Raw genomic sequence first — 21,455 nt, 5'->3', positions numbered from 1 at the left:
ATCAGCGCCGTGAACCTTATCTGACTCCTCTGAAATAATCTCACATCTTCTGCCTGGCTCAACAAGGGTCACCGAGCACCAGCGCCGCACAGAGGCTCTTCCTACAGAACAGACATCAGAGAAATGAGACGCTGGACAGAACTCCTCAACAAAACGTGGCCCTTCTTTGGAGACAAGTCACGGACCCGTTTATAGCAGCTCGGCTGAACATGTCTGGGTTCTCAAAATAAGAGAGTGGGGAATGAAGAGGTGTTCGCATTTTTGTGCACACGAGTTGAAGGAAACAGTGGACTCTCTGCAGTTTCTTGAGTAAAGGCTATACCAGCTGACACATAATGCAGAACCAAGATCAGTACTCTTCAGTTTTGTAGCTTTTTTTTGAAGGTTTGTTGGTACATTTTTAACTGAAATGGTACTACCCACATGGACGACCCTGTAGGGTCTAGGTGAGGTGATCAGAGGGAATTTGTGCGGACGTCTGCGTACCGACGAGTCCTCACGCCACTTTGCTGCAAGAGGTAAATGGTAATGGACTGTACTTTCATAGCCTAGTTTCTACCACTCAAAGCGCTTCAACACTACTTGTCATCATTCACCCGTCCACACGCTGATCAGGACTAACTAACATTCATGCACCATTCACACACCGCAGGCGCAGCTATGGGAGCAATTTGGGGTTAAGTGTCTTGCCCAAGGACACATGGACATGGGCGAGTGGAGCGGAGCCGCAGATCCCCGCTCTACCGGGCGTATATAACCCTTCATACAGATACGTTTGCAACGTTTCTCAGTTTTAAGTTAAAGAAACGTATCATCGTGCATTCGTTCTTTTTGTTTGTTTTTTAGCGCTGAACCGAACACAAACCGAACCCTGACTCCCTAAATAAGAATAGAAACCAAATTGTGACTTCTGTGTACCATTGAAGCAAAGAGCTATTTGGTTTTGGGGTTTTGTATCTTGTCCTGTCGGGTGTTTGCTAGCTGCAGGACATTGATTTTTGTCATTTCAGCATTCCCTGTACTGGAAAAGAGTGTTGCTCTGTTCAGCTGACAGGGTTGCATTGATTGTTCCTGCAGCCTGTGCAGTCCTTGATCAGATGTGGCAGCAGATTTCTGTATCACCACCGGGCCAATCTTTTAAACCACTGATTGACGTGCACGGGCCCACTCTGAGAAACACACTCATCCATTCAGTGATCCGCCTCTAAGGGAACAGGTGACTGTCTTTCCACGTCAGCATCCAACCTTTATAGTTGAAATGAGTCTCCTCTACTTTAATATCTTTAGAAAAATGAAATAAAAAATTGTCTCCATCTCAAACTGTTATATCTAATCAGACAGCCGTTTGCCTGGAAGACTTAATTCTGGGTGAGAATCTAAGTCAGGGGAGGGGGAGATCAAGGTACCAGGGAGCTTATGATCTCGGTCCTGGGAAATGCGGTGAAGCCGCCGGCTTGATATCACCCCGACTGAATGTGCTTACCCATCTACTGCAGCAACGGACAGAGAGATGGAGAAGAGAATGCATCCCGCTCCTTCTATATAGCCATTGGTGGTGAAATGAAAGAATGACCCCTGCTGGTGGTTCCTCATTTTCTGTGCCGGGGAGGAGGCCTGCAGCCACTGAGCGCGCTCAGTTCCTCAATGCCAACAGCAGCAGGCTTCCATCGATGCACATGAGAGAAAGCACAGCCTTTTTTCAGTAAGTGAATTCTGTTTCTTTCTTTCAGCTAACGGTGAGTTTCCACCGGTGGTCGCCAGCTCAACCAGGACGCCCTTCAGGTCGAGCGTCAGCACCACGCCCCCGTCCATCAGGAGCCCTCTGCCCAACTTCCCCACCACAGATTACTGTAAGTGAGAGGAGCTCGATGACCGCGGCTCAAACATCGAGGAGGACACTCTCCACGCCGACTGTTTCTCCTTCTGTGTCTATTTTTGTCTTTTTGATACCTACGTCTCCTTCGCTCACACACACACACACACACACACACACACACACACACACACACACACACACACACACACACACACACACACACACACACTTGCATGCATCAAAGATTCACAATTACTCTACACGTGCTGAGTCCGGCACGTCCGTGGGCTGCAACAAAGTAAGTGTGCCCCCTGCTGGTCTGTGCCAGCTCCACCATCTGAGTGAGAGCTGCAGAGATCTCCTTTGGCATTAAATGGAGCAGGACGGGCAGTTTTGAAGTCTAAAATCCTCCAATTTGTCTCCAGAGAATGTCAATGGAGCCACTTACACAGACTTGACATTTTCCACCTCGCAGTCGCTCTCTTCCCAGCTTCAAAAGGGTAAAGACAAGCAGAGATTCAATTTCTGTATTTATAGTCATAAGTTAGAGTTACTCTCATATCAAATCTGTTCTAAGACACATTTCCTCAGCTAGTAGCTTTGAAGGGCTCGAGGAAGGCAGTGTTTAGAGTAGCACTGTACATAACCCTCATGCCAACGCTGAATGAATGTGAACTCATCTCAGTGACTTTGAGGACTTGTTTTCCAGTCCAAACAGATGGTTTGAGAGTGTCCCCACACTCTAGGATTGTAATAGCATTCATCTCTTGTTTTTCTCTCCCAGGCGGCATAAAAGGCTTTTATGACATTCATACGCTGTTAAAGCCCAACAAATCGATTTCGTAGGGCTTGCCTTGCACTCGAAACCGGCTAGAGGAATCACACTCACGCTTTGGGCCCTGGAAGACCGGCTGCTTTGCATTGTCAAGCTGCCCTTGAAAACACACGCCAATTTACCATAAGCCCAGAGAATATTGCTCCGTTGTCTATTTTTCTTATCCAAAGAACTTAATGCTAAGACGCCTTTTTACGACCGTGCATACTTGGGAATTGGTGCTAAGTGCCATGTTTGGCTCTGGTGTTAGTCGGGTTGCTGCAGCCTTTACTGGAAATAAAGAGCCGAAGGGTAACTCCACCCACTCCATCTGATGTGTGCAGTCTTTTGGGGCGCCACAAGGAGCTGCGTGACGACTGACGAATGTCCTCAAGTGATGTCACCCGAGTCGAGCTGCACCTCCCCAGCCTGCTCCTCGTCTCTGCTTGAGGGTTAATGCCACGTTTAGCCTCCGCGAGCGGAGGAGTTGCATTGTGGGCGATGCAGGTGCCAAGTTTGACAAGGAAGAGGAACGTGTGTGCTTCAGATATATAAAGGTCACCTGACACAGAGCAGGCCGATGGTACCAATGCGGACCAATGGCCAAGTGTGTCCGCTCCCTAATGTGTCTTCAGCTCTTCAGACAGGGCGGCCCACGTATCTCTCGCGGGTCAAGCAGGGACAGCGAAAGATCAGATGCTAACGCTCAGCCAGCCGGGATGATTTGATCACGTTACAGGATGATGCGTTGCACCGGAGCAAACAGGCCGGCCTCCGTCAGCAAACAAAGGCTCGTGTCTTTTATGCTGAATTCAAGAAACGCTGCATATGCAATAAATGTCCTATCGCATATGAAAAGGTATTTCATATATAGTAGAAGAGCTTGTGCCACCAGGGTCTCGCTGCAAGGGCAACAGTAGAAAAGGCTATTTGAATGTGCTTACACAGGTAGTCCTCAGTGTGGTTACAATACGAGAGAGATGGGACTGTGCGGTCACACTGCTCTCGCCCCTGTGATTATCATAGATATTAAGTGGGGCGGGGGGAGCTGAACGGCCGTTTCACAGACAGCCGTGAGCGGTTAGCATTCGCCGCGCGTCTCACTTGCAGCCATTCCGGAGCCGCTTGGGCTCGGCCGACCCGTCACTCCAACGAAGCTCCTCCTCTTCCCCGTCTCTCGCCTCCTCTCGCTCTCCCCTTTAATCTTTCCTTCTGGGCATCTGCACTTTGTGTTTCTCCATTTGTTTCCCATCTTCACCATTTAAAAGCTGTCGCTGACTGTCTGTTGGTTCACTTTACTGCCCTCCCACCCTGCAGCTGCCTCTTACTGTCAGTCTTCTTCTTCCCGTCTTCCCCTCCTGCTCTCCTCCTTCACCCTGACTTCACCTTCATCTCGTGTATTTCTTCTTCCTCTCTTCCCCTCATCTCCATTGATTCCCCGCTATTCTGGCAGCTTTCATTTCTCACCACTGCCCTCTCACTGCTGACTCATCATTTGCTTTTGGGAGGGGGGGAGGAGATGAGCTCGCTTCCCTTTTTTGTGATTACCTCTCCTGATGGGGAAGGAATGCGTCGCTAACCTCAAAATGAGCTCCAGGCTCATTTTTCTCTGGCCATTTACTGTATAAGTGTGTGTGTGTGTGTGTGTGTGTGTGTGTGTGTGTGTGTGTGTGTGTGTGTGTGTGTTTGATTCACAAAGATTAAGATAAGACAAGTTCTTATAAGGCGATATGAGAACACTGTCAGGGTGCAACAAAGCATCATGGGAGTTGCCTCTCATCTGCATGTAGAGCATTAGCGTCTTTGAACAGACGGCACATTTTCATATCAAGGTGTTCCACAACGGGCGTTGAAAACAACAACAAAAGTAAAAACAAAAACAAGAGTTCTGTGAAGTAGATGAAAACTGGCATCGAGTCAAAGACAGAAGGGAAGGCGATTGAAGCGATCCGATTGACTTCTGAAAGTAACAGACAGCAGATGTTGCTCTGTGCAGAAAGAGGGATGGAGGCCCTCACCTTGCTCGCTAATTAGCGGCAGAGCGGAGATGCGCTTCATGAACAGTGGGATGTGGCAGTCGGTTAGCTCGGCGTTGTTGCTCTGGGTTTTGGATGGGAGAACATTAGTCACTAAGACAGATATGAGACCGATAACAAGCAGCGCTACGCAAAACAGCCGTTTGTAATTAATTGGACTCGGGTGCCTCACCGGCTTTATCGTTAGCATTCGGATCATTCATGGCGCCGGCCTTGATCCGTCTTTCAAACGGCCGTCTTAAGGAGGACGAAGCACTGGAGGAGGAGGCATGCTTGTTTTTTATGCATGGTATCATGCATCCAGAAGACATTAATATCATGCAAAAACTAATTATCATGTGTGTTATTCTGCTTTGTTTTGCACTCATTTGAGCAGACAAGATGGAGAAAGAGAGTTTGTCCTCTTTCACTGCTGTGCATTGAGACTAAGTCAGGATCCGATTATCAGATTGAACGGCCTTTTCATATCCTGTGTGTTTATTTTGCCCCAGCTGATCAGCAGTCTGACTGACATTTCAATCAGGGGAGGCAAGCGGATGGAGGGAAGATAATTGTTCATTAGAAACACATGAAGTGTGACGATAAAGTCTTGACACTCTCTGACCCTCAGAGTCCACAGGGAGGTTTGTGAGGGTTAATATGATGAACGGATGAGTCTGTGAAGAGGCAGCAGCATGATCGAGAGATGTTGATGATAGGCCGATCAATGTGAGGGGTGTCGCACTGCGATTGGCTGGATGTGACCAGCTGACCGGAGTAAGACGGTCGACAGCCCCGAACACGATGACAGCGAGGAGATCCTGAGTGCGAGAGAGAAGTGAACGGTATGATGTAAGAGAAATACACGGCATGAAGCATGCAAAAGTATAACCTCAGGAGTTATGGGGATGACGCTGACCCAAACTTCTTGTTCAGAAGGAGCGACACCAAACTTCAACTGGAAACCCAAAGGATGTTCACTGGTTAGATAATGCAGTGTGTGTCCTCTGGGGGACAGGATGTCACAACTCCGGGAAGTTCTTATGGCAGCAAATGTGTGTATCTAGCTAACCGCCTGCCATCACAATGAGGTCAACAACATGGCAGGGTTTTATCCTGCCTGGTTCCTCTGTGCTTAAAGGTCGACCAGCTCTGTGGAATGAATGGAGGGCTGTGTTTGTTTAGTTTTGCTCCTGCAGGCCTACTGTAGGTCTGAAGGAGGCCTTGGTGCCGCCGAACTGGATTGGTGGACCCAATCATGCGGCCAAAATGAAAATTGAAAAAGAAAAGAAAAAGAGTGCAGTGTGACGCAACACGCCATTTCTTCCCGAGATGATCGTTTTTCCCAAAACCGAAAGCCTTATTCTTGCAATTTAAAAACTATTCCGAGGCCGAACATGGTGATGAAACGCTTGTTGACTTGTTACCGATCGGCCCAAGGACTGCCTTTACGTTCCTCAAGAATACTGTTGCCTTGTGTTAATAATGTTCTAAAGGGGGTTGGAGACATTGCTGTCAGTATTGTAATCCAATCATGACTCTCTTTGTCTTCCACACTGCGAGTCTCTCCCTTTCTGTCTCTCCATCTCTCAGCGATGACAGCGCACAGCGGCGCCGCTTCCTTTGATGGAGGCCAGTGTGTGTTATGATGATGATGATGATGATGATGATGATGGCGCTCCACCGCTGGCAAAGTTCACAGTAACAGAGATTTATATAATAGTCAGACAGAGTCAGAGTGTCCCCAGGGATGTGTGTGTGTGTGTGTGTGTGTGTGTGTGTGTGTGTGTGTGTGTGTGTGTGTGTGTGTGTGTGTGTGTGTGTGTGTGTGTGCGCGGGCTGACTAGTGTGCAAACCACTTATTAGAGAAGACTATCATCTGTGGGAGCACAACTTGTTTTTGTTTGTTCTGCGGAGTGCCGATCACTGAATGGCTCATTACGCCAGTGTGTGTGTGTGTGTGTGTGTGTGTGTGTGTGTGTGTGTGTGTGTGCGCGCCTTAGAACTCACTCATATTGATGGACCAACAAGATCGATCAGCCGGGTTGGAGCGTGAAACCAACTGCACCCCGGGGAGACGGAGAGAGAGAGGAAGACTTGAGGCGATCTTCAGAGGAGATATTGTCAAATCGTCAAGCTCACTTTCCATGTCAGGATCGTATTCATGTCAGGAAGCCAAGAGCTCACTGCTACGAATAAGAGGAGACTAAGTGAATGTTCAACATCCAGACTCTAATCCTAGCTTTCTCTTGGGCATGTCCCACCTTGACTGATTGCATCTCAGAGGACCGTTAGTACAGTTAGATTTACATCTGAAGCTCCAGTTGGCTTCGGAGGCTTTCCTGCTCCAGTGATGGATTTACTCTCAACAGAGGTAACTCTTTTTTACCTTGTTGAGTATTGAAAATACTGACTTGAGGGATCAATTTGCTTTCGCTGGATGGGAGCCAGGCTGAAGTACACACCACAATGTTTGTTTTTTGTGTGTTTTTTTATAGTAGGAGTGTATTTGCTAAGATCAGGCTAAACTCTAAATTGGGCTCAACTGAGATACGACCCGCTCTCTCTCCCAACTCGTTCTAAACCAACCCAAAGTTAACGTGACTACTAGTCACTCACTAGCTAGCCACGTTAGCTAGTCAAGTTAACTTCGACCTCGCTCTTTTCCTAAACCTAACTAAGTGGTTTTGTTGCCTCGACCAAACTTCCTATGAAGACGGATGAAACTTTTGGAACTGACACGCGGTCCAAAACTAAAGCTTGAGTGGTACCTAGAGGCCCTGGGTAGAATCCAGGAGCTAGGACTAGCCAGGCGTCCACGTTCACAGATATCAGGAACCTGGTTTGTTCAGGTCCTTCGCCCTGAGGGGCGGAATCCTCCGGTTCTGAAAAGTGAAGCCAACGCGGAACTTGCATTATCTATACTGACCAGCAGGGGGCGACTCCCCTCGTTGCGAAAAGTATTCCGATGATATGGAGGTTTTTGAGAAAATTACTCTATTTCTCACTTGATGTATTCCCTCAGTAAACATTGTAAACATGAGTTTATGTCTCAATCTCTAGTTTCAAGTCTTCTTCAATCCAGCATGATGTTCATTTAGTAAATTGTTTCATTTCAAACAGAAGTGGGGTACTGCTTTAGGGCGTGGCTACCTTGTGACCGCTAAACAGAGTCTCGACTCCTCCGCAGTCCAAATATGGTAATTTGCTTTCCCTGGTTGCAAAACAAAAACAAGATGGCGATGGATAAAATTACGAACTCAAGACATCAAAAAAGTCCACAATGTTAGAGCAATTTTCACTGCATCAACCGGCTACACGATGGGTCTCGCCATGAAACGCATCCAGATTAATTTGTGTTGACGAGTTGTGAGTGGGAACGTGTTGGGAGGCGGACTGGAGCCCTGCATGGAGCCTGGTGTTGGATCACTTACCCGGCGCCCTTGGACCCAACCAATCGTGAGGATCAGGCTGACAAATAGGATGCTCGAAATGCAGTTTTGCTATGTCATCATCAAACAGCCACCTGGGATGACTGCTTTCATCTTTAAAATGATTACGTCCCAAAAACTCATTACTGCTTTTCCTGTAAAAGCATAATTTATCTCCGGAACGCAACTGTATGTAATTAATGAGAAAATGTGGCATAATCAAATGTTGTTGTTCTTAGGTACACACAGGCACACACACACACACACACACACACACACACACACACCATTGCTAAAAAATATCATTTTCCACAGTGAAAGAAAGTGAATTCCAGCGAGAAATCCTGGCAAATACTGGGATCTCGATTCCTGCTTTAACTCTAACAGGCGCGACGCTGCAGGCAGCCCTAACAGGGAGAGCATCATAACTTTAATGTTGCTCTCCGAAGACTCGTCTCATGCCACCTCTTCTCTTTCCCGAGTATCCTGCCTCCATTTAATCAGTTTACTGCTGCATCTGTGCTTGCAAAAATATATTTATATATATATACAAATAAATAGCAAGGCAAGACTGTATTGAATCTTATCGCAAACAGTAGAGCATTCGCATTGAGCAGCAACTCAGGGGCCGTGTGGGTTGCTCTGTTGCAGGAATGAGTTTGACATCGGAGTCAGATTTGCAGCCCTGCTCTTAAATTAATAAGCAGTCGCAGAGCGTTCCCGGGCAGAGGGAGAAAGAGGGAGAAAGAAGGAGAGAGAGGGAGGGAGAGGTGTGCCGGCTGTCTTCCCTCACCGCTCTGTGCTCGCGGGCCTTAAATCAGGATTTAGCACTGCAGTGTTAAGTCCTTCCACGTCCATCTGACAAGACTAATCTTGTGCTAATTACAGTGAAAAGAACTCCAATTAGCGCCGACGCGTGGGATTACACGGAAAATGAGGAGAAATGTTGGTCACCTGTGATCCTGTCAGCGCGCTGCTGTTGTGAATGTGATAGCATGAGCAGAGCTTCCGGCTCGCAGCTCGCCTTTCCCAAACCCGTCTCTCCACATTTGAGTAGTCGCCGGCGTGAGAGTGGAGCGGCGGCGCTGAAGGAGGATGAATGTGGGACCAAATGGAACAGCAATGAGTCTGTGGCTCTTCAGCCTCTCTGTCATCTTTAAGTCTGCTCATGTGGGACTGGATACCTCTACCGCTGTGTGCTTTGTTTATGTTTGTTTGTTCTTAATCCTCCTGTGCAGCGCAAAAATGGATTTTCCATACCTGTGGGGCCGTGGGCCCTGAAGGCCCGACTCCCAGCCAGTGCACCAACTCCTACAGGAGCAGCAACGTCACCGTGACCGTGGGCACCCGGGGGCCCTTCAAAGGCATTCAGATGTGGCGGGTCCCGGAAACTGGCATCTACAGGTAGGGCTGCCGCCTCGCAGCGCACAGACATCAGACCATGCCGTTATTTGAGAAGTTGTCACACCCGACAGGCGCGTCCACTTGGCCCCAGCGCACCAACACTGTACAACAGAGACTTAACCTCCGGCCATCGCTTATCAACTGTGCAACGCCCACCTGCACTCCTCTGCACATCAGCAGCACATCAATCTTCCACAAGCAAGCAGGAGGGATATTACTATTATATCCTTGCAGGAGGGAGCAGCAGCTGGAGTAATGGCTGCTAAATAGCATGATTCACTCCGCAGCTGACTCTGAAAATCACCCAAAAAACCACCCACGTCCACGTCCACGTTGGTGGTCTTTAAGGCTTCGAAATACCTGAACAATCAGCCCGAGCACCTTGACCGCAAACTGTGTACTGCTCTAGGATTAATGCTGTAATATCCACAGCCTTGTGCAGGGATCAATACGCCTCCTGTGGGCATTCAGGGAAACAGGAGGCGTTTAACTTGGATTTAACTTGGATGGTTCAAAGAAAAACCAAAAGCTTCGAGCCTCCCACATCAACTCAAAGAAGCAAACAGGCACACACACACACACACACACACACACACACACACACACACACACACACACACACTGCTAAGCTCAGCCAAAATTCGTGAGTCTTAAAATACCAAACTAACAACTGCGTGGACAGCCCTGTTTTAACACATATCCCGGAGTTTTAGAAAAACACCTTCTGTCTCCTGAATCGTGGTCCTGATGCGGTTGAGCTGGCGGAGCCTTTAAATGAAGCGGACAGACGGTCACAGAGATGAATACGCGCTCTGCATCTCCCAAACGTCATTAGGCAAACAGCTGAGGTAGCAAGTGAACACCGGGCATATCTCTCCTCTCTCTCTCTCTCTCTCTCTCTCTCTCTCTCCCTCTTTCTCTCTCTCTCTCTCTCTCTCTCTCTCTCTCCCCCCCCCCCCCCCCCCTTCCCCCCCCACCAGGGAAGAGAAATATCGAAGCGCTACCAAAAACCAATCACTTTTTTTTGTTTTCTTATCCTGGCAAGAAAACTGAAGCATTCAAAATTAGTGTCTTCTGCTGCGATGTGTGTGCATTTGTGTGTCTCTGTGTTGTGCCCAATGCGCTTTGTAGTCTGTGCACTGTTTATTATGTATGTGTGCCGTGCCAAGTCAAATTATTTAGTTTTAATAAAAAGAAAAACTGCTAGCAGGGTGAAGTGTGATTTAGTATTTCTAAATTAATGTTGGCTGTTATTTGCACTCGTGAAACAGCAGGTGGAATACATGAGGACTGCTCATCAGCCTCCTGTTGTTGTTGTTCATACACACCTTCTGCACAGTTTGTAATATACAATGCAGACACCACCTCTTCCTTTTAAACTCCTCAGAACCAAACGGAGACACTGATTCATTGGTCCGGTAATGAGCTGTTTAATGTGTGGGTCATTGTTTCACAGGATCACGGCCTACGGTGCAGCGGGCGGGCGCAGCGTGATGGCCATGAGCCGGTCACATGGCGTCTACATCACAGGAGACTTCCTGCTCAGGAAGGGCGAGCTGCTGTACGTCCTGGTGGGGCAGCAAGGAGAGGACGCCTGCCCCAACGTAAGTCTTCTGTCCTGCAGAAAGCAGGTCATGTGAGAACATGCAGATCACAGGATGAGCAGCAAAGATGGGGGAGGAATTAAAGTCCTGATTCAATGTGTTGATCATCTTTGAAGCCAACATTTGATCGTGTACCTTTGTTTCTTTGGAGAAATATGAGAAATTCTACAATTTGTCTCAGCTGGCTGGAGGGGCGTGTACCTGTCTGTGTTTGATTGACAGCAGCTTGCAGCGCTGCCAGAGAGCCGGTGAGAAACAGAACTCGCGCTGCAGCCGACATAACGTGTGCAGAATAGTCTCTTGCTGAGCTTCCTAACTGAAATGATTTAAAGTGGCAGCCGTGATAAGAGCTGGTTGACTTATCGAAATGCTAAGGAAAGGTGCTTCACTGCTTCCTCTCTTATCTCCTTCAGCATAAGGTACACTGGGTCATCCTTTACGGAAGGAAAGGAGATAACGCCATCCCACAATTCCTTGCGGCAGCAACACTTGAAGCCGTCAATAAGCCGCCGTCGCTGTTTAATTGTGCACCGTGGATAGATTAAAAACATCCTTCTTCGGAGGCCTGGTTCTGTTTTGGACAGTAATCTCTAATTGAATTGTTCGGCATTGAGTTTGTCTCTGTAGCCGACTCGTTTTCTTTTTGTCACAAATAAAGTCCAGGAAAGAAAAACACATCTATCTGCCATGGTGTCAGCGCAATCGGATTTCCCCAGAGCACCGCGGCCATCTTTCCTTACATGATGCTCAGAGTCGGTGGCTCTTTTGCCGGGTGGCTGTTTGAGTCGGTGTGAGCGTCTTCCTGTGATGGAACGCTCACTTTGCTGCGATATGCAAGATGTGATTGGCTGTGTCTCTCCGCTGGATTATTGCGAAAGTCATGAAACCCCCAAAAATATGAATATCCTCCTTTTGGTTTCGTCCTTCAGATACATAGGCCTGTGCTGCGGCAGACAAACAAACAAACTATTTATTTTCCAGTTGGACTTTAATAGGATAACGATGACATTCCAGGAACTGGTGTTCCGGTAATTCTCCTCATGGACCGTGATTCACTTTGGATACCCGTGCTCTAGATCATAACAGTTTACGGCCACCACCAACTGTTTAAACCTGCGATGGAAGCTCCCAGTGATCTCCCCATTGTCTCTCTTAAGATGACTTGTGCTCTCTTGCCAGCGGTGGCTGTCATCCATTATGCTCTGGAGTTACTTCCCGGCAGCAGCTTCTTCCCCACAGTTCACAACACGGAGACTAGAAACCTCACAACCCCTCCAGCTCCCAGTGATGTCATCCATCATCTGCTGTTTATACGTTTTAAACTAAGGCTTGTCCTGCCTCTGAAAGTACAGAGAAAAGGCGCTTCACAATAAACATGAAAGCAAATAAGAAACACTCAAATAGTTCAAATAAGATTTAAATAAAAAATCTATATATAATATTAAGGGGCACATTAACACATTTCTGTATTAATAAGGAAGACAATGTCATAAAACTGTTTCTTTTAAACGTAAGATGAATTAATATCAGCCATGTGTGTTGCAGGGTCAGCTACAGTAAGTCTAAACAGAGCTATATTCTACGTATTATATATTATTTATGATCTGCACCTGGTTAAAGCACTTAAGAAAGACCAGTAGTCCATGACCAGGATGTTCCCTCATTGGTATGACGTGTCCTCGGTACAACGGCTCGTATGAAATATTGTGAAAACGTATTTTTCGTACGTTCTTCTGTAGAAGTCCAGAAACACGAGTGAATCAGTACGTCAGAAAGTATTGTTCAGGCAACACAGTGACTTAGTATGTTCAGGGAAACAAATGGTTTGGGTTCAAAGAACTACTGACTTGTTAGTTAAGTACATAACCTGACTATGTAACTAAGATAAACTACGTCAAAGTTCTTGTGGTTTCACTCTGGACATGAACAGTGGTCCTCTGGGTGAATGTCCTACATGTGTTTGACCATCTATCCAGATGTATCCAGCCATGCCTCGTCTCTGTATACACATCACATGAACACCCTCAGAGGCAGCCCTGCACATCCGTACACATACAGAGCCTTACCCTCTGTGGGCGCAAACAGTGAATGAGACCAGTATATTCATCTGGAGAATATTTCAACATAAGCCTTCCCAACAGTTATCAACCTTCAATGACACCAATTAGTGATCCAAAGAATGAAAACATCTAATTAATTTGAACAGAACGTGTAATCCATAGAGATGAAAAGGTATACAATGATAGCAATGATCATCATCATCATCATCACAACCATCATATTATACTCATCCTAAAATCTATCTAAATCTAAGTGTTCATATTCTGTTTAATCATCATCGTAGTCGTTGTTATCGTGATAGTCAGCTTCTACAATCCTCTGCTGCTCCTCCTCCCTCTGAATTGCTCAGAAATGTGTAAGAAACAAGTCTGAAGCTGCCGGTCTGAACACGATGCTTCCAGTTGGTGATGAGTCCCCACATCCAGTCCATCATCAGCAAACCTGGAAGAATAAGTAGAAGATATTTCTCGAGCCAAAATGTGTAGAAGTCCCAGTTATACTTATTTTATTATGAGAGCAAGGTAGTTGGCTTCTTTTGAATCCTCTTGGCCCTGGTGCGTCTCTGTCCGTGCTTCAGGCAGAACCTCCAGACCGCTGCCTGACTGACACGCTGTGCATGCAACTGGAAGGAGGCTTCATTCCTCTGCACCCCTGTTGGTGCAGAGCAGCAGGTATAATGCAACTCCTTCACATCGCATCGGCCAGATGGTGGTTCACCTTCTGAAGACAAACTATTCCATATTGCTGAGTAATTCGACGGGTGCATCCTGGGGGGATCCCGGGGATTTGAAGGACTCCTGGAATGTCCCGTTTCATCAAAAGCACTTCCTCCATCACAACCCGTATCGCGTCCACCGACAAGAGTCTCGTAGGTCATCTCCCAGGGGCCGAGCGAGGTTGCTGATGTTGATGTACCTCGTCCTGCAAAAGCACTTCCTCTATCACAACCTCGTCCCATTCTGAGTGCCACACTTCTGATGCATGAGTCAGTTTATCTTCTTTACCGTGTCAGAGAAAATGAACACGTGTGTCCTCACTACTGTGTGGCGAGAGTCATTCAGGCTGTCGTGATCTTCAGCTGAGATTTCTAAGATTTCAGCTCTTCAACAACATTCCAGATCAAATAGCTGCTCGTCCTGAAAGCTTTACCCGGCTCTCCGCTCGCTCCCACTGCTCCGCAAGAATGTCGCCGAGGCTATTTTGTGATATAACTCAACATCATTCTCCTCTTCACAATATGGTGTCCATGGGCGATGTTCTTCCATTGAGTGCTAATTGCTGAACCACGACTGCGTCTCTCGGCATCCTTGACTGATGTCCTCCAGTGCTCATCCATCCACTCACTGTTTCCTCCTTCATGCGTCGCTAGGTTCAGCATCTCTCCAAAGGTGTTGCCATCACCTTTCAGTTCCTATCACGAGGCTCATTCCATCAATGATGCCTGCAGTTCTCCAATACATTGCACCTGCTGATGCTGATTTCGTAGATAACCTCTCTTTCGAGAGTAGCCTTGTTAGTTTTCAGCAATGAGCCATCTGGACTTGAGCGAGCCCAAGGCACTGGACCAAGTGGATGAGCCGGGACATCCTGAAAGTGAAGACCTTTACTTGGCGAAGCAGTGCTGATATGTCCAAAGAGATCTCTCTGCTTTCAGGTCACCTGCTTGCTTTACTCCATCACTTAGATGTTACGCTTAAGAACGTCTTCGTAGGCGTCGTTCTGATTGTGTCGTATTTCGGGGGCTTTGGAATGAGCCCCTTGAGATCTGCAGGGTGAGCGGGTCTTCCAGAGCCACGTTGCACTGCCATGTCTCTACAGGAGCCCAGAGTGGACAAACTCATAACGTTTGTTACACTGTTATGCTGTTATGCTGTTATACTGTTATACTGTTATACTGTTATACTGTTATGCTGTTATGCTGTTATACTGTTATGCTGTTATACTGTTATACTGTTATGCTGTTATGCTGTTATACTGTTATACTGTTATACTGTTATACTGTTATGCATACGTATTTGTTGCATATATTGAAAAGCGACTAATTTCAAAGAAGCCGATATGTACACAAACAAACTGGTACCGAAGAGATTTTTGTGAGATCATAGAAGTAATTGTGTTGACAGTTGAAAGTTACAAAAAATAGATTACAAATTAAAGTCAAAACAACCTTCATGGATATGTAAACACTTGCAGGACAATGGTCATTTGAAGGGAAGTACAGGGGGATGCTGATTGAGCAGCGGGACACGAGGCAGCTGTTGTCTTTGTTCTCCAGAGGCACAATGTGTAGCTTAGCAGGCAGCGGTCCTCACTACTTCATGCAGTTATTAGTTTTTAACACGGTGTGTCTTGACGTGCTCAGAGCAGACAGCGGAGAGGGACTGGGCTGTTCCAAAGTGAGTCTGAAGTCGATTAAGGTTCCTCTTATTTCCCCTCTAGTTCTGACAGCGAGACACAGCGACTCTCCAACGGGTCGCCCTGAAAGGGATTTGTGCCGTAGATCATTGTTTCCTCACACCTACCATTTTGCCCCCCCTTCGTTCTTACAAAGACTCTCTTTCCGTGTGTGCTTTTCTCCTTCTACCGTGTGCACACACACACACACACACACACACACACACACACACACACACACACACACACCTTTGTGTCGCCTTTTCTCTCTCAGACACCAGCTCAATCTATAACTGAGGAGCTGCAATGACAGAACAGGCCTAGAGGGAGACTCTTAGAACATTTAAATGCACTGCCTTACACCCTCTACCTGTCGATTCCTCACTTAAGCCCCGCCCCTCAAAGGGAAGCGAGGGAGAGTGTGTGTTGATGTGTGTGTTGATGTGCGGAGGAATCTGGAGCTCTTACTCTCAGAGTCGGACAGACTCCAGGCAGTCAGCACATATTCACAAAGCCTCAGCCATGAAGGAGCGTCTGCATGCAGCATCACATCGTTCAGCTCCATCTTTATAAACAAGAGGACTAACTTTACTGATCATCACGATTAATCAAATTAAAACACTTTGACAGTATAATCATTTTTTGACCATTTCGATGTAAAGTGAAGATAAAATAGATGACTTTTGTTATTGGTATGTAGTAAAAAGGTAACGTGAACATAAATATCTTATCAAGTATAGTAATAAATCTCTATTTACACATCTGCAACATCATTATTTATGCAACATTTAGTGTGTTGAATTAGTTTTTGTCAAACCTATCAGCCTCATTTCCTCCAATTAGGTTTCAAACTGCGTAGAAATCAGCTGCAGAGATTTCTTATTCAGCCAGAAACATGAATCCATCTCCGAGCACAGGAAGCTCGTCTACAATAGTCTGACAGCCTCACAGTCGTGTGAACAGGAAACCAGCAAATACTCACATCTCACTGGAGTTGTCTTACAAAGGGAACATTGGTTCTTGCCTCTCAGATCCTGCATGCATCTGGATATGTATTATTATTATAATGCTGAAGTCTTAGACTCACAGCAGCTGGAGTTTGGCGACTGCTCAGTCTTCTCATACGCATGAAAGCGCTTCTTTGGTGAACCGACGTCTCTCTCTCTCCTGCAGTCCAACGCCATGCTGAACAGGATCTGCCTGGAACAGAGCGGCCCGATGGTGAACAAAACCCAAGTGAAAGGGGGCGGAGGAGGAGGGGGCGGGGCCACGTACGTGTTCAAGGTAGGAAGACGGGGGAGAGGGAATGACACACCTGGTACGTTGGAACTGCACGTCATTTCTAGAGATGTGTGATATAAGGAATATGTGTATCTCATATGTCAAACAAGTCCACCATTCAAGCACTTTATATCTCAGACGTAATATAAGTGGCCTGCTAGGGCCGAAACATCATCACAGTTTTAATACAGAAGAATTAATGATGACAAAAGCATTGCCATAGTAGCGGCAGCGACATAAGCTCCATACAAACGTGCGCTTCTCATTTAGTGATGAGAAGAAAATCAAACGACGACGCATTTCTTTTGAAGAGCCGACACGTGAACACCTAACATGTGCGCAACGATCACGCAGGTGGACGGAGGCGTGTACGTCCCCCTCATCATCGCTGCTGGGGGAGGGGGGCGGGGCTACAGCAGCCTATCAGAGACCCAGCTGGAGCAGATGGACAATGACCCCAGCCAACCGGGACGCAGCGGGAAGTCCAACGCCGCAGGTACACGTGTGTTGTGCGTGTGCATGTGTGTGTGCGTGTGCATGTGCTTGTGTGTGTGTGTGTGTGCGTGTGCGTGTGCATGTGCTTGTGTGTGTGTGCTTCGTCCACGGTCCAGCCAGGGAGGTGTAAAAAACAAATCAGTGGCCCTTTGCTCATGATTATTCATACGCAGCGCTCGGTCCCCGTCACGGCTCGGCAGAGCCGCTCGCTCCGATCTCCCGGTGCAGCGCTCCGTCTCCGCCCGCTGCAGGCTGCATTATTCATGACGCTCGGCGTTGACGAACAGCCCGGAAAACAGAACTTATTGATTTCTGCATCGGGCACAAAGCCCACGGTTTACTTTTGAGGAAGCTCGGTGAATGAAAAATGAAATATTTAGCAGGTCTGGCGGGTTTTGTTGCCGGTGTGGTGAGATGTGTACGTTTTTTTTTCTTCTTCTTCTTTCATTTGTTTCTATCTCTCAGGCGCCAGAGTAGTAGGGAAATTAAATTGGCAACTCCTCGGGAATATGGGGGGGAGCAGTGTGAGCTTCGTTAGCTATACTTTAATCTCCCGTTACCAGGTCTCTTTTAGGGTTTTATATTGTCTCTGCTCGAACCAGTGTTGTTATCACTAATAGGGCATTGGGGTGTGTGTGTGTGTGTGTGTGTGTGTGTGTGTGTGTGTGTGTGTGTGTGTGTGTGTATACACAATATATACATGCATTTCTGCAGTCTAGCATCTTTTTTCCCAGAACATTGACCCATTTAAAAGCTCTCTCTCTCTCTCTCTCTCTCTCTCTCTCTCTCTCTCTCTCCACAGCGTATAACTCTGCTTTACATCAAAGGTGTGTTGTGTTTGGTGACAGGTGGAGGCGGAGGCTGGAACGACAGGGCCCCCGTCAGTCAGGGGGGCCGGCCGCTGGTGCTCGGGGGCCAGGGAGGCCAGGCCTGTCATAAGTTCTGGCAGACCAGCGGCGGCTTCGGGGGCGGCGGCGGTGGCTGCATGTCGGGGGGGGGCCGGCGGAGGCTACAGAGGTCAGTCTGAGAGTTTGGAGTTTAATAAAAAAAAGGAATCGTGACGAGCTGTCAGCCGTGACCCCAATGCACATCTTGTGCCGTCTGTGTTTCATAATGAAAGGGCTGCAGAGTTTACAGGTCAGGGACACGGCTGGGAAAAGCTGCATGTCCCGTCCGGCTGTGAACGCCTCTGGGATCAGACCTCGCAGCACAAGTATCGACACCTCGTGCTGCGTGTGCGCCATTAAGTCGTGTGCTTGTGGTGTGAGATCATCCTCAGTAGATAACTGGGTCATAACAACAGGGGGAAGTGCACAGCATACGGCATTAAGAGACGCATATAAATAATAAGAAATATGAATATCAAAAAGGGTGGCAGGCAAAAGATGCAAATAACTGTGACATTAGAGCGCATTGGGACACACGGGGACGGACGATGTAAATGTGTGAAAGAAAAGGCGGTCCTCGTGTTTCTGTCCGTTTGCGATGTTTTATATGTTGTATATGTTATTCTGGCACTGAGGTTCTGTCCCTGTGTTTGCCCACCTGGCCTGTAGGGGGCAACACCTCGGCCGATAACAACCCCAAACACGACGGCGACGACGGCACCTCCTTCCTCGGGCCGGAGGGGCAGCCCTTCGTCGACCCTCTGAAAGGTAAAGCGAGACGACAGAAGCTTCTGATAAACGTCTGATGAGAACACGACGTTCCTCTGTGAGACTCGACGGGCTCGTTGGAGAAGAGCCAGTTCTGATCAGAATCGAACGCCGGCGATCGGCGCGCAATGCATGCTGGGTAGATTTGTGTCCGACTTGCTCTGACGTCATGCACACGTGGTCAACGATAATCTCACGAGAGCAAGGCGGTCATCAATTTTAGAGCCAGGCGTCGCAGTAGCTCTCCACGGACTGCGTGGCCCAGTGCATGATGGGAAACGCCTGGCTGTCCCACATCAGAGAGCTGATTGGCTCTTAGATCTGACAGCAAACACCACACGTTGTAGAAAATCCTTATTTTATGTGTAGTTGTAATACTTAACGCTGGATTGTTGACTATTAGTCTCATGTTTAATCTAAAAACATTTCTTGTGTGGTTGTTAATACAAAATTGCATTTATATAACATATCTAAACCAATAGTTTAATGTATTTCACAGGCAGACATAGAAAGACCAAAGGATGCAGCTACACTGTCATTTCTACATAAATATATACATTTCTAAACACATAATAAATCCAAACGTGATCTGTAAACTACAAGTAGACAAAAGTTCGGAACTAACAGGAAGTCGTTTTTTGTGACTTCCTGTGTTTACTTTGAAGGCAGCTGGAAACTGTCCGACTTGATCTCAGTTTTTTGTGAACGCCTCCTGCCGCTCTCTCTGGATCCCAGGTGAGGCCTCTCTCTCTCTCTCTCTCTCTCTCTCTCTCTCTCTCTCTCTCTCTCTTCTCCCCCCCCCCCCCCCCCCCCCCCCCCCCCCCCCCCCCCCCAGGCGAGGCGCCGCTCTAACGCACGAGCCTTCTGTGTTTGGAGAACGTTCCAATTGATATTTAAAATGAGTTTTCGTGGTGGTGGGACGAGCGTCCACAGCACATGACCTCAGGGGTTTTACAGCAAGAGGAGAGTGAGTTGCCTCACCCTGTCAAATCAGAAAGAGGATATTGAAAGAAAGAAATATTGTGTAGCAGCCGATACGGCCAGAGTCAGGAGGGATGAGCGTCAGGAGTTTTCCATTCTGACAGAAGACACGCCCAGATTATTTGATTAAAACGGCTCCAGATAGAGAGCAGGAAGTGCTCAATAAATCCACCAGGTGCAGACCTGTTACACACACACACACACACACACACACACTTGACAGGTACTAGAAACACAATCTGACAGAAAAGTTCAGCTGGAGCGGTGACCGTCCATATATCATGTGAGACTCCCTCTTCACTCATAGTCATAGAACAAAAGTGAAGAAGAAAATGGGAAATATAAATGGAAGTGCTTTGTAGAATCGTCCTCCGTCCATTGGGCTGCAGCAGAGTAGCAGGCGTCTCTCCCATTGAGCTGTAATGGCGGCGCTGCCTCTCCTCACGCTTCATTTCCTCCACAGGAAAAAGACGTCAGACTGAATTCCAGCTGGAAATTAAACGGAAATTGCGATTGTTGGTTTCAAACACAAAATGTTTGTTCTTTTTATTTATTTATGCTAATACACATTACTCTCGCTCCTCTTACTGTGGCTGGTGTTCCTGCTTCACTGGTCCATGCTGTGAATGACAACATGTACAGACAACATCCATCCACACACCTGTAGAAGGCGTTATGACTCATTTAGAGTGTTTTGAGAGTGAATACATTCAGAGGCCAGAATCATTATCATAAGGGCGTAATATCAAGCGGTAAGATCTGTCCTTTGGGGTTAAAGGCATCTGGGGGTTTTGAAGTTGTAATCGCGAGTGGCTCCGTCTGTAATTTCCTCCTCAGCTTGAAGTGCACCGGCAGGTTCTCTGGCTCAAATAACAAAGCAGCAGGGGGTGCCGGGACGACCCCGCTGTGCGCGCCGAGAGGCCGAAAAGAGGATCAGAAATCAGAGCGGCACTGTTTGACACCGGCAACCGGATTGCAACACGGCAACTTAATCCGCTGAACACAGACTGCCTCTGAGGAATACAGATAGGAGGCTGCGCCTGCTGGGAGGCACTGAGCTAAACCTTCATGTCGCTGCAGGCCAGGAGGGATCCAACGAGTCCCACTGCGCCCGGACGGAGGAGAGAGATGGCGTCTACCGCTCTGGAGGAACGGAACGACGTGCCTTTAAAGGAAATCAAAGCTCCGTCTGATTGGAACAAATGGCCCAGTTCACCTCCATCTCCTCCCTCCTTTCATTCCTCTCAGGCGCCTCTTTTACTTTTTAACTAATTATACTTGAGTCACGGTACTAATTCTGGGCTAATGTGTCGGAGCATGTGAACGTATAGCCTCGTATGCATATATTAACCGTGTGTATTTTAGTGGAGAGGCGAGGCCTCTGTTTGTGTAAATATGGTTCAGGGTCTGTATATTCAGTTTATTTGTGTTAAGGACCCCCTTGGAGTCGAGGGGGTTTATCCCTCTAATGCAATACAATTCTTCATGTTCACGGCAATTCAAG

The 21,455-nt window shown here is 47.4% G+C and overlaps 1 protein-coding gene across 1 annotated transcript in view; it reads left to right on the top strand.

The window, feature by feature from the left end:
* Positions 1–21,455, top strand: part of LOC306736028 (ALK tyrosine kinase receptor-like) — a gene marked incomplete at both ends in the record, with an annotated part of 325,018 nt that overhangs the window by 284,419 nt on the left and 19,144 nt on the right. Inside the window, 8 exon segments of the mRNA XM_079217608.1 lie at positions 1,731–1,850; positions 9,315–9,480; positions 10,937–11,084; positions 16,713–16,823; positions 17,175–17,316; positions 18,164–18,306; positions 18,308–18,332; positions 18,872–18,970. Coding sequence (XP_079073734.1) covers positions 1,731–1,850; positions 9,315–9,480; positions 10,937–11,084; positions 16,713–16,823; positions 17,175–17,316; positions 18,164–18,306; positions 18,308–18,332; positions 18,872–18,970 — 954 coding nt within the window.

The sequence above is a fragment of the Taurulus bubalis genome, assembly GCF_910589615.1.
Source record: "Taurulus bubalis genome assembly, chromosome: 4".
NCBI lineage: Eukaryota > Metazoa > Chordata > Actinopteri > Perciformes > Cottidae > Taurulus > Taurulus bubalis.
Note: the sequence above shows the minus strand (reverse complement) of the source record. Positions and strands in the feature narration are given on the sequence as shown.